This window comes from Phoxinus phoxinus, assembly GCF_949152265.1.
Source record: "Phoxinus phoxinus genome assembly, chromosome: 21".
Classification (NCBI taxonomy): domain Eukaryota; kingdom Metazoa; phylum Chordata; class Actinopteri; order Cypriniformes; family Leuciscidae; genus Phoxinus; species Phoxinus phoxinus.
Window position 1 is genome coordinate 18,649,351 of NC_136896.1, and position 18,446 is coordinate 18,667,796.

General features: G+C 38.0%; 2 protein-coding genes across 2 annotated transcripts; both read left to right on the plus strand.

Moving 5' to 3' along the window:
* The first annotated feature begins 176 nt into the window (after positions 1-176).
* On the plus strand, positions 177-8,513 carry acbd4 (acyl-CoA binding domain containing 4). The gene is made up of 11 exons (XM_079596328.1): positions 177-463; positions 709-855; positions 1,075-1,195; positions 1,320-1,404; positions 1,541-1,661; positions 1,749-1,877; positions 2,176-2,264; positions 2,347-2,563; positions 6,329-6,534; positions 6,842-6,895; positions 7,043-8,513. Exons 2-11 carry the CDS (start codon positions 768-770, stop codon positions 7,166-7,168), a joined length of 1,236 nt encoding a protein of 411 aa, XP_079452454.1. The 5' UTR covers positions 177-463; positions 709-767; the 3' UTR covers positions 7,169-8,513.
* A 693-nt stretch (positions 8,514-9,206) lies between these two features.
* On the plus strand, positions 9,207-11,210 carry hexim1 (HEXIM P-TEFb complex subunit 1). The gene is made up of 2 exons (XM_079595765.1): positions 9,207-9,445; positions 9,667-11,210. Exon 2 carries the CDS (start codon positions 9,683-9,685, stop codon positions 10,658-10,660), a length of 978 nt encoding a protein of 325 aa, XP_079451891.1. The 5' UTR covers positions 9,207-9,445; positions 9,667-9,682; the 3' UTR covers positions 10,661-11,210.
* Positions 11,211-18,446: the final 7,236 nt, after the last annotated feature.

Sequence of the window (18,446 nt, forward strand, 5' to 3'; positions counted from 1 at the left end):
CTTACATTTAGTTCAAATTAACATGAATATATTAATTTCACACGGTAATTTTAAATTAATTTAATTTAATTCACCATAACACGGTAATTTTTGTAAAAATCCATTGGTTTCGATCTCTCTCTTTAATTTTTTTATTTTTGCGAATTTAGCAAAACTCCTGTATGCTGTAAATCCGCGGACATATCTTGCTGACATTGGCTCTCGTTTTGGGAAAGAGACCAATCATCACCGTGAATACTCAATCACGTGACAGAACCAGGAAGTGAACTCCTGGTCGAAATTCCAAAAGTTTAACGATCCTTTTATTAGAGAACAGAGGCATACAGTCCTCAAACTGATTGTGCAAGGAAAGCGTGCACCGCTTTTATAAACTCTGTTTTCCAACGTGACCGGTCGTTAATATTGTTTTTATTAGAGTTATAGTGTTCGGGTGTTATGGCAGCAGGAGTAACTTACAGGGCAGGTGAGTTAAACCTAGCTAACTATGCTTGACCTCCTGGCTAATAACCTGAAATCAGAGAGGGCAGACAATCTAAGTAATCTGGGCGACTAAAAATAATTATATTAATTAAATCAGAGTCTTTTAATTTCATAACCTTTCCAAAGTGTTGTCTAAGTAATTCGAGAGCACAATTTCTTCTGAAACTTGATATCTGATCATTGTTTAGAATGGCAGAATGACACATTTGTCACCAATATAATTTACAGGTTGTCCAGTTAATGCACATGCGGCAGCAGGAGTGTGGGAAAGATAGAGACCGTATGATATGCCAGCTCTTGCTATGTCAGAGACCGTGGACTGTCGAAGGCGCTTTCAGGCCGCTGTCGACGTCATTCAAACCCTGCCCAAAAATGGTAGCTTTCTCACCATTGACAAAAAATACATGATTGTACATAACAGTGATGATGTCATTCAACATGGCATCATCATATTGTAGAAGATGTGAAACTTCCACTGTTTGTAATTGCAAACATTTCTGTAACTTTTAAATATGAGTCCACCACATCCCATTGATTCACATAATTTGTAGCAGCACATGTCTCCTGTGGTGAATTTGAATTGCACTTGTACAGGTTCCTACAAACCCTCTTATGAAGTGATGCTGCGGTTTTATGGCCTGTACAAACAGGCAGTCAGTGGCCCATGTACAGCGCCACGTCCTGGATTCTGGGACCCTATAGGCCGTTACAAATGGTAAAGTTTTAACCCATTTTGAACATCAAGTTCCATAATGTGCTTAATTAAAGTACATGTGATGAGAGCCATGTAAAGGACTGTTTAAAAACTTTAACGCAATGTTTTCCTGGTCTTGTGTCAGGGATGCTTGGAATCAGCTGGGAGACATGAGTCGAGAGAGTGCCATGGCTACTTATGTGGATGAAATGAAGAAAGTTGCGCAAGAGGTGTGAGAGAGCCTCATTGAAACCTCATAAATCCATACAGCAACTTTAGGGAAAAGAAAGTATTGGAAAATGTTCTCTAAATCATGTCGCTGTGCAAATTTTTATATATATATATATATATATATATCACTAACAGGTAATAAACACCATGCAAATCAATGAGAAGACTGCATCCTTTTTCCACTATTTTGAACCTCTCTATCATGTCATTCATGATATGCCTAGACCTCCAGAAGCAGTTTTATCTCTCAGATCAGGTGTGAATTATTATTATTATTATTATTATTGTAAAATAATATGAGTTCTGTGTGATAAACCTATGATTTCTGTGTTCATTTCAAAAGATGTAAATACCAAAGTAACAATTAATGGTGTGGCTGAACATGATGTGGAAAGGACAACTCAAGAGCCGGCTCTTCAACAGGAGGACACAGAGATGGTCCCTGACAATGAACTTCAACCTGAGAGCACAGGTAGTGGAATGGTTATCTATAAATGTTGGATGTCTATCCAGAACATTTTGGAGTTCACCAAAACAATCTTTTTCACAATGGAAAAACTTTGGTTTTAGGCTTGTACAAACAAATACTTGCAATTTTACTTTATATTATGATATTGGAGCCTACTATGGCTGACATGCACCAGTCTTGGTCACTATCCAGACATGTCTGACCACAGTTGCTTTTCAAACATTGACAGTTGCATGTAATAAATGATGCTAAGATTGTGTGAGCTGTATTTCTTCTCTTTCATCACTGTATATGTGTGTAGAGCCACTTCTGTCGGAGGGTCAGGGGCCGACTAGTGACTCAGAGAGTGAAGTCTTCTCTGACTCATTGGAACAGCTGGACACTATAAGGGTCTGAAAATTTTATTAAATTGAATTAAAATATATGTGATGATATATGTCCTACATTTTGTACACTTTTTATGCCATTACAGCTTGCTGCAATGCCAGGTGGTAATTCCAGTTTCCAGAATGGGCATGCACAGACTGAGACCTCTGGAATTCAGAAGCATCATTACAGCCCTCTCTCTCTGGTGACTCAGATGGGTGCTGGGCATGGTGGTGAGGGGGGAGAAGATAGGCATGGTCCTCCCATGAGGAGGAGGGCCACAGAAAGACAGGAAATGCATCAGGACAGGAGGGATCCTTCTGGTGAGATTAATCTGGATTTTTAATTCCACATTATAAACCGAAAAATTTGATTTATTCATTGCTATTGGAAAGGAATAATTTTTTTAACTCGTTAAATCATCTAAATCGACAACGTGTATGTTAGACCCTATACCGACTAAGCTATTGAAAGAGATGCTTCAAAAGGTCACATATCCTCTTCTTAATATCATTAATTAATCTTTGTCATTAGGATATTTACCAAAAACTTTTAAGCTGGCTATGATTAAACCGCCTGTTATAAAACCGCAACTTGATCCTACAGAATTAGTTCAATACAGGCCGATCTCGAATCTACCTTTTCTGTCAAAGATACTAGAAAAGGCAGTATCTTCACAACTGTTCCTTTTTAGCAAGAAATTATATCTGCGAGGATTTTCAATCAGGATTTAGACCGTACTGAGACAGCTCTCATTAGAGTCACAAATGATTTGCTCTTATCATTTGCTCTTATCATTTGATCGTGGTTGTATCTCTCTATTAGTGTTATTGGATCTTAGTGCTGCATTTGATACCATCGACCACAACCTTCTTTTGAATAGACTCGAAAATTAAGTTGGCATTAGTGGAATTGCACTAGCATGGTTTAAATCATTCTTATCTGACCGTTATCAGTTTGTAGCAGTAAATGAGATGTCTTATCGATCAAAAGTTCAGTATGGTGTACCACAATGCTTAGTACTAGGACCGTTGCTGTTCACTCTGTACATGCTACCCTTAGAAGATATCATTAGGAAGCATGGCATTAGTGTTCACTGTTATGCTGATGATACTCAGCTCTATATTTCTTCACTTCCTGGCGAAACTTACCAATTCACAAAATTAACGGAATGCATAGCTGATAAAAAAACTGGATTTCCTACTACTTAATTCTGAAAGAAAACCGAGATTCTAGTTATTGGACAAAAAACGTCCTCACGTAATAACCTAGAATACTGTCTAACACTTGATGGCTGCTCTGTCAAGTCCTCGTTGTCGGTTAGGAACCTGGGTGTGCTCTTTGATACCAATCTTTCGTTTGTATCTGTAAAAAAAAAAAATTTCATCTTAAAAATATATCTAAATTACGTAATATGCTCTCAAGGAAAAAATGCAGAACAATTAGTTCATGCGTTCATGACATCAAGGCTAGATTATTGTAATGCTATTATGGGTGGTTGCCCTGCATGGTTAATAAACAAACTACAGCTGGTCCAAAATGCAGCAGCTAGAGTTCTTACCAGAACCAGGAAGTATGACCATACAGGGCTCCAGACTGCGACCAAAATTTGAGAGTGTGCGACTGAATTTTACATCCAGTCGCACATGTGCGACCAGTAAATTTGTCCCTCTTTTTTTTTAAACGTTAAACGTGGAAGGGGCTTATCAATGAATCCGGAATGTGTGGCAGGCCAATGGGTGTAAGAAGAATTGGGAATGCCCACTGTAAGTGGCTAATGTGTGGAGGGGGAGGGTCCTAGAGATAATCGAGCACACGTTTTAAACGTCTGTGGGAAGGAGACGGAGACAAATATCACAACCTGCTATGTGCGTCTAAGCAACGAGCAAGCAAACTATTGACTCGTTCTTCCGAACTGCGGCTAGTGTGCCAGTTAAATTCACTTGCTGGCTTCCCAATATTATCAAAAAACGTGAACAAAACGATTACTCTTTGTAAACACTGTTCAATGCAAGTGCCAAATGGTATCTTTCAAGTCTTGCACTTGAATGGACAAATTCACACAAAAAGTATGTCAACATGTCCGTCTTGATGAGTATCTTAGCAGACATAGTCTGTTATGCCTTAAGTTAACTTATATGGTCAAGAAAGACACTCACAGTATCTTCAGTAGGCCTACTGAATCAGCTCTGAATTGAATAGCTTTTGTAACTTTAATAAGGATTAATCTTTAATTTATATGCTCAAATATGCAATGTTATTTTATTATATTAGTATCTTTGCTCTATTGTATTTATTTGTGCTTTTGCTTGTGGTTAAATTAATTGTTCTTATTTTATTTGACACTAGTCTTTTTTCCCCCTGAACATAGCACATACCAAATCATACCGAAACCGCGAACCTAAAACCGTGATACAAACTGAACCGTGAGCTATTTGAAACGTTGCAGCCCTAGCACAGTCTCACAGTCGGATGATGATTGGTGAGAGGTTTTAGTGGCGAAAAAGGCCGAACTCACCATTTTCGGGAAGACAGGTTGCGAGAATTCAGCTGGTTGAGGTAGTACTGTAAGGAGAGGAATTCCATGAACTGCGAATGTTGCAGTCGCTACCCCATAAATGCGGGGAACACGAAGTTTGCCGACAGTGCAGGCACTTCACAGTTTAAAGACAATACGCTAGTTAAACACAATCTTAGCCTCAAGCATAGAGTATGCAGTGACATGTTAATAAATCAATAAGCAACGCACACCGGTTGCTTTTAGAAGACAAGAGGCTGTAATGTTAAATCAGAGCGCAAAGGCATTGTAATTTCTGCATCTATTATCAAGGAATGTATTAGTAATACACTGGAAATCAGTAGAAATGTGAATATTTGGTTAGTATGTTGATTTATGGTGTGTGCTCCTAAATTTTCTGGTTGTGCCCCTATAATTTTCAGTTGGGGGCCACTGTCAACTGACAGACTTCTGTCAACTCTGCATTGGCTCCCTATTAAATATTGTATACATTTTAAAATATTGCTGATTACTTACAAAGCACTAAATATTTTTGCTCCCCAGTACTTGAGTGAACTCTTAACGCATTATAGTCCTTCACGTCTATTGCGATCTCAAAATTCCGGCCAGTTAATAATACCTAGAATATCAAAATCGACTGCTGGCAGTAGATCCTTTTCCTCTTTAGCACCAAAACTTTGGAACAATCTTCCTAACACTGTCTGGGAAGCAGATGCACTCTGTCAGTTCAAATCTAGACTAAAAACACATCTCTTCAGCCTAGCATACACATAACACATTATAGACCTCTATAACTCAATGTTAGGCTGCATAGTTTAGATCAGCCGGAACCGGAAACACTTTCCACAAACCCTGATGTACTTGGTACATCATAAGAAGGATGGCGTCTACGCTATTATTAGTCTCTCTGTTTAACCCGAGGTTTACCGCAGTCAGCCGGATCCAGGCCTTATCCGGACCTGATGAAGGACCTGCGCCTGGACACGACGACAACGCAGCCCTGAAGTGTCAACTAGTCTCTCCCATGTGAAGGCCTCCCTCCCTTCCCTTTACCTCTGTACAGATAAAACGTTGTCGGGAACTCGGGATAATTCCGGTTCACGTGGCTATGCGGAAGCAATACAAAATTCTGTATTATACATTTTTCAAGGCTTGGAACCTATTTCATGGTTTACGTTCTTGAGCCACCAGGCACTGTTTTGCGCATATGAGCGGCCGCTGATCACATTAGGGGTTTTCTGTTAGAACGGTATCGTGTTAGTGGACCCTAAGTTAATAACTAATGATCATTGCGAGGAAGTGAATAAATCAAACTAACTTTAGCTGGACAATAACTTTATTCTAGAGCTGCTGTAAAGCCAAAACAATCACTGTTACTTTAATTTCCTATTATCATCATAAAGCTGCTTTGAAACCTTTGAAGCCTTAACTCCACTCTTCAGTGTCACATGATCCTTCAGAAATCATTCTAATATGCTGATTTGGTGCTCAAGAAATAAAATTGTCTTCAGGTCTGAAGCAGAATTCACGCAAATTATCTTTATTATGTATGCATATGTTTTTGTTCCAGGTCACCGAAATGCCGAATGGCCAGAGCGGCTCTCCTCAGGGGCTGGTTCAGGGCGAGGGGGCAGAGACGATTCTAAAGGTGGGCCTAACGGGCAACAGGACGGCCAGGTGCAGCAGCAGATCGTTCTTGCTTTACAGCAACTCAGAGAGGCCATGCAGAGTGTCACAGAGCGACTAGATGTAGTTGAAGGTCTTGCAACTGCAAATGTAAGAAAGCTGAATAAAATAAAAACCAAAAATGTGCATGCTATTTGTCAAAATTGAGCAATATAAAGAATATAGACAGGATGCTGCATGATTTAATTAATATGAAGTTTTTTTAATTTTAAGAATTAAAAAATGACTTAAACATAAAAAATGTTTATACATTTGTTCTGAAAAGTATTTTCTGCATTAATCTTTTAGTTTTACCACTAGTTTTTTTTATTTTTATTTTTTATTAAGATGATGTCAAAGAAAAAATGTGACATGTTTCTTTGTTTTATTTGATCTGCATATGTATATTTATTTTAAGGCTCAAAATTCACAATGGAGATCCCATTTACAATGCACAGCTGCAGAGGCTGAGGTAAAACTTCTGACACACTTGTTGAGCATCTTGTCTCGAGAAGGAATTGCTGCTTGTCACTGCTTCTCAATCATACACTATGTATTTTGATCAAATACACGTGGAAAAGAAAATTCTTTAATGTTTTAATTTCTGTTTTGCTGACAGGAGAAATGGTGGCCATTTGACTTTTCTGGACGCACATTGCTGCTGTTGTTGGTGTGGCCTTTTGTGACTCAGGGCTTAATGTTTTTGTTGAGGCGGAAGAAGAGAAAGACTCATGTGTGCATTTAAATTTACTTTACTGAGAAGAAATGTAACAGTCAAGCCAAAGAATGATCATAATTGTGACCAGGTGTTCAATTATTCAAGTATAGCACTTGTTTGTTAGCATCAGGTGAAGAGATTCTAACCTCATCTCTGAAATATGATCATTTAATCTTGTATGAACAAGATGAGTGCAGTTCTGGAGTCCAGGAGCTGATTATGTTATTAAATGTTCATTATGTGTTCCATCTAATGCTGGTTTAATGTGGCTGTGTGCAGAGACTTTGTCAATACTGTATGATTTCTGTTCTCTGGTATTTTGAAATGTTAATTAGTATGTCTTTGTTGATGGTTGAAAATGTAAATGTCTTCTACACCACAAAGGAGCACAGACCTGCTGATCATACTTGCAGAATGCAGACAGTGGCCTTTGCATGGGGAACATAACATGCACAGATTCAGAAGATGTCTTATGATAAAAGGACCTGCAATACAATATCTTCTGATCATTAACCAGATTTGTATTTGTTTTACAATGAGGATACATAAATGCAACACACAAAAAAACACAGTTGCATTGTGTATAATATAGGCCTAACGATCGTCCATTTTTCATTTCAATTAAACGTTAAATGTCGGCAGAACTGGGTTATCTTTTGTATGTAGCTGCAACTCAGTTGAGTTTGAATGGGTACTAGATGCATTAGTAATATCTAGGTGCATAGATATTCAGGAACTACATCGTTTTATGTTAGATGCAGTCATCTAGGTCAAATTCACCTAGAAATTGTCTCCGTGCAATCAAAGCAAATATCGGGATTATTAAATTCGTTCTGTGGTTTGCGTTCTTAAAACAAATGCCTGTGTGAAATATGACCATTTCTTAGCACTACTGATGTATTTGGAGTTGTGATTTTACTCTCTTTTGACGGAAACGTTTTATTTTATTTAAACGTAAAAATAATATGAACTGTTCTGTTTTGCTTTGTTTTTGCTTTTTAACAGAAGCCAGGCAGCTTGCTAACTTCCCTAGCACGAATGCATTTGTGAACGAGCGAGCCAACAATGGGGTTTAATATCTTAAACCTACGCATTTCCATATGTTAAGAGGCAATGCATTGGTGTCTTCTATAACTACTTAGGCTATTTGGTAATAGCGTGAATGTGTACATCTAATCAGCTCTTTAATACTAGTAAGCTTTGCCAGCTAGCTAAATCCATCATTATCCATCGTTATTATTACGACCGGGAGTTCCAAGTATTTAAGTGTCTTTACATTGCATGTAAAATTATTTTGTTTCGAACTAAGTCGACAGATTTTAGTCTTACTTTTGTTTTTACCAGTTTGGTTGTGCTAACTTATTCATGTGAATCTAGACTCCATTACCCAGCTAGCTGGCTAGCGAACAGATTTCTAAACAATCGCTTCATCGTTAGAGATCAATACACGTAACAACGCCAAGGTGTTTTATATTTTGTGTTGTGACATTTCACGTGAACAAGGGAAAAATAACTTCAGTCGTTATAAATTGCAAGTTCGCCATCACAGTGGACACAATCGTTACTCTTCACATTGAATTGAGTAATGTATACTGCTGCTGTTAACAGAACTACTTTATGCGTGAGGGGTGATCAATCCTCAAAGGGCGCAGGGTGTGGGTTTAATTGTCAAGGTAGAGATTCAAAATAAACAAACGCGATGGAATACACTACCATTGTGTGGATTATACATATAAAATGACATAAACACACTTTGTAGTTTTATGTCTTTGTAAATCGGTGAAAGTTTAATGTGTCGTAGAATGAGGCGGATGTTTCTACCCGCTTCGGACATGCTTGGTAGAATCCACTAGAGTGGCCGGAACAGCTTTCTTTTTGATTGACAACAAAGTCCACCAATCAGAATGCTTCGATGGTTCAGCGAGTGCACAAAAAACTTTTTATCCAATGAAAATTGCGATTGGGCGTAACCTGCTCAGGACCGAAAACAGTTGTTGAATTGTGGGTAATGAAGTTTTTGGGGCAGAAATTGATGTATGTGTCAATGCCTAGCGGGACTTCAAGTCCCACAAAGCAGGAAAAAAACTGGAGGACTGGCCGCATGCGCCTTTACGTGGGGGAGGTAATAAATTCACAAGCCCCACAGTTCTCCGTAGCAGAAGCGAATTGGAGTTTGCATTGGAGGGAAATGTTCTCGTGCCCGTCGAGAAACCAAGTCAATAGTAGAGGCAGAGGGAACCAAAAGAGTTAACATTAACAGTCTTAGGTAGCATAATAACTCAAATACGAGATTTGAGTTGAACGGTAAGGTAGCTCAAATTTTACTTATGTGAGTTTGTTAATGCTGTTTATTATGCATGTTAAAAATCGTTTACTTTTTGAGTAAACATTTCCCTTTTGCCCCTAGTGTTTTGGTGGGTTGTTTTCAATGGCAGTGTTTATGAAGTTGATTTCAATTCCATATCTCAGTTTAACAAAGGAGGGTTTCCCTCATCTCACTGATCACAAACTTGTATCTCCTTCAGGTGGGAGTGTACAGTTATGGAGCTTATTAAAGAAGAAACTGTACCGGAGGATGACGGCAGAGGGCGGCAGAGAGATGGTTTGACAAGTGTCGTCCCCTCGAAACAAGTGCAAAGAAATCAACTGGAGATCTGTCCGGGTCTGGTGTCTGGAGATGTACATCCTATGTGTCGCGGCCGGGATAGGAGCGATCCGGAGCCCAAGGCTGGCGACGCAGCAAGTGACGACGGGTTTCCTGTGGACAAAACAAGTAATAAGAGAGACTCTGATGGCACGAGTCTAAACACAGAGGGGCTGTCAGATGGCCGCCAGGGCAAGAAGAAACACAGACGGCGACCCTCCAAAAAAAAGCGCCGTTGGAAGCCTTACTTCAAATTAACCTGGGAGGAAAAGAAAGAGCTGGATGAACGCGAGACTGCGCGGGCGTCGCGGGTGCGTGCCGAAATGTTCGCTAAGGGTCTCCCTGTCGCCCCATACAACACCACCCAGTTCCTGATGGAGGAACACGACCGAGAAGAACCTGACCTCAACACGGAGCTGGTCGGCCGAAAAACCGGGGCTATCCGCTCCGATGACACGGCCAGTGAGGATGAGAATTTTGAGGCCGAAGAGGAAGACGAGGAGGAAGGGGGCTGTGGCGGCGGCGGCGAAGGGAGCGACGGAATGGGTAGACCCGGGCACGCAGGCGGGGAGTTTTTGCAGAAAGACTTCTCTGAGACCTATGAGAGGTACCACGTCGAGACTCTCCAAAATATGTCCAAACAAGAACTGGTTAGGGAATACCTGGAGCTGGAGAAGTGCATGTCGCGGTTAGAGGAGGAGAACAACTGGCTTCGCCACGTCCGGATAAATCCCGAGTCCCCAGCTGACGGCACTGGCGCTCAGCGCGTGCGGGAGCTGGAGATTGAGGTGGAGAGACTGAGAGCCGAGAACGAGTTATTACTCAAAAACCCCAAAAGTAAAGGGCCAGGACTCAATCTGTCGCAGTCGAGCTGAATCGATGTTTCATTTCCGTTTTACAAGTCAAATCTGTTTCACTGTCTTGGTGTAAACAGCATCTCTAGGGTAGCTAATTGAATACCCTCTCAGATGCCATCTGAAGGTAATGCTTTTCTGGCATAAAATTGTATTAAAATCTTTCGTGCGGACCCACATATTTGGTCAGTCTACGGTAATGTATGTTAGTCGTTTGTACGATTAAATAGACTTAAAGAATAGCTTGCAATGTTTTTTCATGTTATGGAAAAGATGGGATAAAAACCGGCCCGAAACCGACTATTACTCTTAATTTTTTTTTGCCATGACGTCACAATCACATCTCGGCTAATTTCGGGTATTTTGTTAATTTACCATAATTATTGAATGTTTGAAAGCGCCTTTCATTCAGAAACCGCAAACATGTAGCGTTTCAGATTCATATTTAATGGCGCATATGCTTCAGTGTGTTAATGCATGACAAGACAGTATGTTGTAAACAGTGGAAACCCGTTAATGGTGTTTTGCCCAAATATATTGTCGATTAAATTATTTCACGTTTTAGTTCTAATTTTATTTATTTTATGTTGGCGTTATACTTTCTGTCAGTCTTTAGATTTATAAAAATGTATTTACATTTCTGAGAATTCCCTTGACACTCCCCTTTATGTGGACAAACCAATAATAATATAATGTTGAAAAAGGAGACGATAGATGTAATACAAAATGTAATGCTCAACCAAATGAAAAAAAAAAAAACGCTTTTAAAATGTATAGGCTACTTGCATTATTATTATTATTATTATTTTTTTTAATTTAAAACCCTGAAACAGAAGGAAAAAAAAACAGAAAAAAATAATATATATATATATATATATATATATATATATATATAATTATTTTTTTCTGTTTCATGGTTTTAAATTGAATGAAAAAAAATGCAAGTCTTATATATATATATATCATCTGAGAGGGTATATATATATATATATATATATATATATATATATATATATATATATATATATATATATAGGCCAGGAGCAGTATGCTAAATTAGTAATTTTGATTTTTAAATTAATATTTACAGATACTTAATTTTTGTGTTTTTAATTTACACAAAATGTTCAATTTTTTAATTTACAGATTTTTAAACATTGCCAAGGAGTATGAAAAAGTAGATTTCTTTATAGTAAAAAAGAGGGAGAAAATCTTTGCTTGATGACCATGAGATTCAGAAGGCTGAAAAATTAAGAAATTATGAACAACTGCAGTTGGGTCCCAAGGAATTACCAGTAGATCCTCTGTGTAGTACACTTACTCATTTATCTCTAAAATATTTAATTGGTTTTGTACTAAAATTTAGTAATTATTAACAACTGCAGAGTCATGGGAATTCTTTGGTCAGAAAATGTGATCTGGTATTTTCTCAAATGTCTTTTGTGTAATTTTCACAGAACTTATCCGTGTTTAGAAACAAATACAATACCGTTCAAAAGTTGAGGGTCGGTAAGAGTCAGCATAAGAGACTTATTTCAAAAACATTGAATAAGGCTTCAATTGTTTGAAGAAAAATACAGCAAAAACCGCAAGATTGTGAAATATATTAAAATATAAAACGGTTATTTAAATTGTAGTAATGTTTTAAAATGTAATTTCTTTTTTTTTTTGTATTCTTTGATGAATAGAAAGTTGAAAAGAACAGCATTAATTTGAAATACAAGCTTTAAGAACATTATAAATTAAATGTCTTTATAGTCTCTTTTTAATTTAATATGTTTCCTTGCAGATTAAGTATTAATCTCTTTTTTTTTATCCTACTGACCCCAGACTTGTGAATGATAGTGTATGTTTTACCTTTTTTTTACTCATTAGTGTACAACACTCAGTCTGAGTATTATAAGTTGGCTGTAGCGATATTAGTTTTTCTGTGCTAAATAGAAAATGAAAAATAACAGCGTTTATTTGAAATACAAACCTTTTAGAACATTATAAATTGAATGCCTTTGTCTCTTTTAATTAATATTATATGCATCCTTGCTGAATAAAAGTATTAATTTCTTTCAACACAAAAAAAACCCTACTGACCCCAAACTTTTGAACGGTGTATATGTTTTAGCTTTTTTTTAAACTCATTAATGTACAACATGTATTACACAGAGAAACAAGACATTCTTTATAACAGCACAAAGGTAAACCAGTATACTGACTTGCACAATAGGAAACAATTAAAAACAAATACATTTATCATTTGTACACAGAGGTTAACTTGGCAAGGCTTTATACATTTGTTGCAAAAGTTGGTCCATGCATTCACCCATATACCGTATCATACGGTCCATATGTACATGCACGGGGAAGTAAAAACAAACATGTTCACAGTATACATTAACTCAGGATTAGATCTTAAGGGGATATTAAGTTGACACACACTTCCTGGTTCACTAAAGATTAACTGCACAGGTGCATCAAAGCCATCATGGAGCAAAACATACCAAAAATAGGAAGTAGTGAAAAGGGCACAGTGAGTTGGTTATTCAAGGATAATCACTAATATATCTCGTTTTGACATCAATCTGCAGTTCTGTCAATGCAGCTTTATTGCTTTGGAAAACTGTTAAAGGGCAGGTATTGGTTTTTGCGAGGGGGAGAACAATTTCACACTGCAATCTGTTTTAAGGAACTAGTTTGAAGGCAGTTTAATATCTTTATTATGGATATGTACTATGTCTTATTACACAGCTCTCTGGAATACTTGATTCTTTCTGATAGGTCAATATTGCAAGTGCAAGAGTGCAATTCTAAACACAATAAGCCAAAAATGATTTAGCCCCCTTTCACTCTCATGAAGCACTGCGAATAATGTAATTAAGTCATTCTCCCTTTGCTCTCAAACTGTGTGTGTGTGTGTGTGTGTGTGTGTGTGTGTGTGTGTGTGTGTGTGTGTGTGTGTGTGTGTGTGTGTGTGTGTGTGTGTGTGTGTGTGTGTGTGTTTGTGTCCTGGAGGGCAGGTGTTCTGCAGAGTCTTGTTCCAAACTTCCATCCCTATTATTAATTATAATATCATGCAAAAGTTGATTTCAGTAATTCAACTTAAGCTAAAAGGTGAAACTAATATATTATATAGTATAGACCAGGGATAGGCAACTCCGGTCCTGGAGGGCCACTGTCCTGCAGAGTTTAGCTTCAGCCCTAATAACAACTCTCCTGCCTGTATCTATCTAGTAATGAAAACATTGATTGCCTTGTTCAGGTGTGTTTGATTAGGGTTGGAGATAAACTCTGCAGGACAGAAGCCCTCCAGGACCGGAATTGCCTATCCCTGGTATAGACTCATTACATGCAAAGTGAGATATTTCAAGCCTTTGTTTGTTATAATTTTGATGATTATGGCTTACAGCTAATGAAAACCCCAAAATCTCAGAAAATTTGAATATTACATGAAAAAAAAAAGGATTTTAAATACAGAAATGTTGGCCCTCTGAAAAGTATAATCATGCGTATGTACTCAGTACTTGGTTTGGGCCTCTTTTGCATGAATTACTGCCTCAATGCGGCGTGGCATGGATGCTATCAGCCTGTGGCACTGCTGAGGTGTTATGGAAGACCAGGATGCTTCAATAGCGGCCTTAAGCTCTTCTGCATTGTTCGGTCTCATGTCTCTCATCTTTCTCTGGGCAATGCCTCATTCTCTATGGGATTCAGGGGCCTCATTTATAACCGTTGCGTACGCACAAAACAGGCCCTGAAAGAGCCGTATGCCACTTCCGACGCATAAGTTGTGATTTATAAAAACAAACTTGATGGGGAAATGTGCGCACCTGCACGCAAACTCTGACCCATGCGTACGAACGTTTTGGAGACGGAGCAGTTTGGCGACACCGATGGTGAGATGGGAGTTGTCTTTTTGGTCATTTTTAGACAGAAAATCTAAAGAAAATTAGACATATACAGAAAGATAATACAAATATAATTTCACTCACCAAGCCTATCACTTAAAGCAAATTTTTCATACCTTAAATGTCCATGCCAGCGAGCTCGTTGGGCCGTTTAGTGAAACTGAAGCATATCTAAGCAGATGAAGTAAAACTGTAAATCTTCATTATTCCTAATCATAAATGCAGTGCATGTTCACAATAACAGTTTAAATAAAATAATTTAAACTATGTTTTACTTCTGATATAAACATGTAGATTAAATATGCCATTTTCATTAATGGAGATAAACATAAACTACATGAAATTTACTGAGAAGAAAAAAATGTATTCAATAAATATTTTTCGTGGATGCAATGCTTTTTTGAACATTTTTCCTCTGGCATGCTGTGTTTTAATGTTTTAACTAGAGATAATTGCTTACCATGATAATAGCAGATTGTTGAAATATAATGCACAACAAGGTCTATCTTTTTCCATTAAAAATATAAATAAATTAAAATACTATTTGGCCAGTGGAAAAGATTGAGAAAAACTTTCTCTGAAATGTATTTTACACTATTTGATTTATTTATACAAAAACAAGGCAAAGATGGGCTACTAAATGTTTTAATGTAATGTGACTGCACGGCACATCCGTATTTCATATATTCCTAATGTCTTGTACCATTAAACATATCACGTGGATGAATAATCATATGCAAATGATATGCAGATGAGGATATGCATAGTAAAACTAGGCGTTGTAAGCTCCATATATGTTATTTCGGGGAGAAGACGCATGTGCGCACAATCTTCTGCTGACTGGAATTTATAAAGTGAATTCTGCGCAGGTTCTGGCGTACGCACGGTTTTATAAGTCTGAATATTTTTTTGTGCACGCCATTTTTGGCTTTTGGGCACACGTACACTTTTAGTGAGGATACTACGCAGTTTTATAAATGAGGCCCCAGGTCAGGCGAGTTTGCTGGCCAATCAAGCACAGTAATCCTATGGTCATTGAACCAGGTTTTGGTTCTTTTGGCAGTGTGAGCAGGTGCCAAGTCCTGCTGGAAAATTGGAAACCAAGGTCCCAGAGTCTGCAGGAAGAATGGAGAGGCGCAGGAAGAATGGAGAGGCACACAATCCAAGATACTTGAAGTCCAGTGTGAAGTTTCACAGTCTGTGTTGGTTTTGGGAGCCATGTCATCTGCTGGTGTTGGTCCACTGTGCTTTATTAAGTCCAGAGTCAACGCAGCCGTCTACCAGGACATTTTAGAGCACTTCATGCTTCCTTCAGCAGACAAGCTTCATGGAGATGCTGACTCTATTTTCCAGCAGGACCAAAACCTGGTTCAATGACCATGGGATTACTGTGCTTGATTGGCCAGCAAACTCGCCTGACCTGAACCCCATAGAGAATCTATGGGGCATTGCCCAGAGAAAGATGAGAGACATGAGACCGAACAATGCAGAAGAGCTTAAGGCCGCTATTGAAGCATCCTGGTCTTCCATATCACCTCAGCAGTGCCACAGGCTGATAGCATCCATGCCACGCCGCATTGAGGCAGTAATTCATGCAAAAGGGGCACAAACCAAGTACTGAGTACATATGCATGATTATACTTTTCAGAGGGCCAACATTTCTGTATTTAAAATCATAATCATCAAAATTATAACAAATAAAGGCTTGAAATATCTCACTTTGCATGTAATGAGTCTATTTAAAATATTAGTTTCACCTTTTAAGTTGAATTACTGAAATAAATTAACTTTTGCACGATATAAAACATTTTTGAGTTTCACCTGTATATACTTTTTTTATCTTATGCTCTGCATTTAAGACTGCATTTATTTCGATTAAAAATACAAAAGAAACCGTAATATTGTGAAATATTACAATTTAAAATAACTGTTTTCTATTTGAATATATTTTAAGTCAGATGATCCTTCAGATATCATTCTAATATGCTAATTTGATGCGCAAGAAACATGTATTATTATTATAAATGTTGAAAACTGTTGTGTACAATTTTAAGAATAAGGGAGGGAGGGAGGGAGGGAGGGGGGAATAAAATATATCAATATTTTTATTCAGCAAGGATGCATTAAATTGATCATAAGTGACAAAGACGTTTAAAATTTTACAAAATTTTATATTTCAAATAAAGGAAATACAACTTTTTAATAATCAAAGAATCCTGAATTTGTTTTTTACAAAACTGTTTTCACGATTGATAATAATAATTAATTTTTTTGACCATCAAATTAGCATATTAGAATGATTTCTGAAGGAACATGTGACACTGAATAACATTTTAATATATATATATATATATATATATATATATATATATTATTATTATTATTGTTACATTATTTAACAATATTACTGTTTTTGTTTGTATTTTTAATCAAATAAATGCAGTCTTGGTGAGCATATGAGACTTCTATTAAAAACATAAAAAATCTTACCAATCCCAACTTTTGAACGGCAGTGTGTATGTATGTGTGTGTGTGTGTGTGTATATATATATCTCTTTAACTCTTTAACAAAGGCCTTTTAAAAATCCCTAATGGAAAAAATGAATGCAAACCAAGGCTGCTGAAAAAGTGGGTGGGCACTGTATTCACTGGCATCTGTAGCAATGTATGAACCACAGCTCACAAAGAAGTCAAGCAGCCGAGCAGCTTTCTGTTGGTCAACACTGCGAATTTGCGTGACCAACTTAAACCTGATGCAAAAGCTGTGAGGGGAAATCTTACACCCTCAATCGAAATTCCTTATCAAGCAGATTCCGATTGCAATGCCTTGATTGTGAATTTGCCTGGCTGATTGTTTTGTACATTTTTTTGGACTATTCTTTGTGAAAGCTTTAAGATAATTTAAGATTATAAAATAAGTTAAACTTGAATACATATTACTGTGTATACTATAATACTAATATAGTCCGACTAATATAGTCAGATGGTCATTGCCACAAAACTTATTTTGTGACTGACAGCCTGAATGTAAATTATCCGCTACATATTTATGCTATGTATTCTTAAAGGGATACTTCACCGAATAGCATTAAGCTTTGTATTGAAAACCTGTAGTATTTTCAAATTACCATGCTTCCCTGCCTCATGTCCCCCTGAGATGAGAGATTTATGTATTTTTTGTCTAGAAAAAATCTTCATATGACGCAAAAATCTTAATTTTCCGTCATCGGAGTATTTCCTGGCCAGAGGCTAAAAACTACAGCCAGTAAAAGGAGCTAGTTCCGCATGTTTTTAACCTGCCCATAGTGGGTGGGATCTCACTCAGAGAATGTACAAACAGTGTCAGCTAAGCTAACAGGCTCTTGCACTGTGGAGAAAGCTGAGTAGTAGGGGTGACCATACGTCCTCTTTGGACGTATGGTCCTGAGTAGTTGGGGAGACCCAAACAGGTCTCGCTCCTCCGCTGCAGCAGCAGCTGCTCCAGCCACCTCCCGCTCCCCCGCAATCCGCGCATCGGACACGCACACCAGACCAGACCTCGAGATCGGCCATAATGTCCGGGACTCGGCTCCTGCTTTCCACAGTCGCCATTCACTACGCCTACATTATTGCATTATTTGACACTGACACGTGCCAGCTTTGCAGGTCATGCATTTTGCTTCACAATGCTAAAACGCACATCAACCGATCACTTGTTTAGCGTTCATGTAAACACTACATTCAGATTCACCAATCGGAAATAAATTCAGTCCGATTGAAATGGCTTGCATGTAAACAAAATGAATGGCGACCGCAGAAACCAAAAGCCAAATCCCGGACATCTCGAAATCCGGCGCGCGAATCCGACGCTCGTGGCCACCCGCACGATTCGCAACACAGCGAGGAACAGCCGCGGATGAGGAACCAGA

Excerpts from the sequence above, each read along its gene's own strand:
- acbd4 (XM_079596328.1), top strand. The coding sequence starts at position 768 with ATGCCAGCTCTTGCTATGTCAGAGACCGTGGACTGTCGAAGGCGCTTT. Across the intron at positions 1,878-2,175 it reads ACTTCAACCTGAGAGCACAG|AGCCACTTCTGTCGGAGGGT; the intron begins GTAGTGGAATGG and ends ATATGTGTGTAG. Across the intron at positions 2,265-2,346 it reads AACAGCTGGACACTATAAGG|CTTGCTGCAATGCCAGGTGG; the intron begins GTCTGAAAATTT and ends ATGCCATTACAG.
- hexim1 (XM_079595765.1), top strand. The coding sequence starts at position 9,683 with ATGGAGCTTATTAAAGAAGAAACTGTACCGGAGGATGACGGCAGAGGG.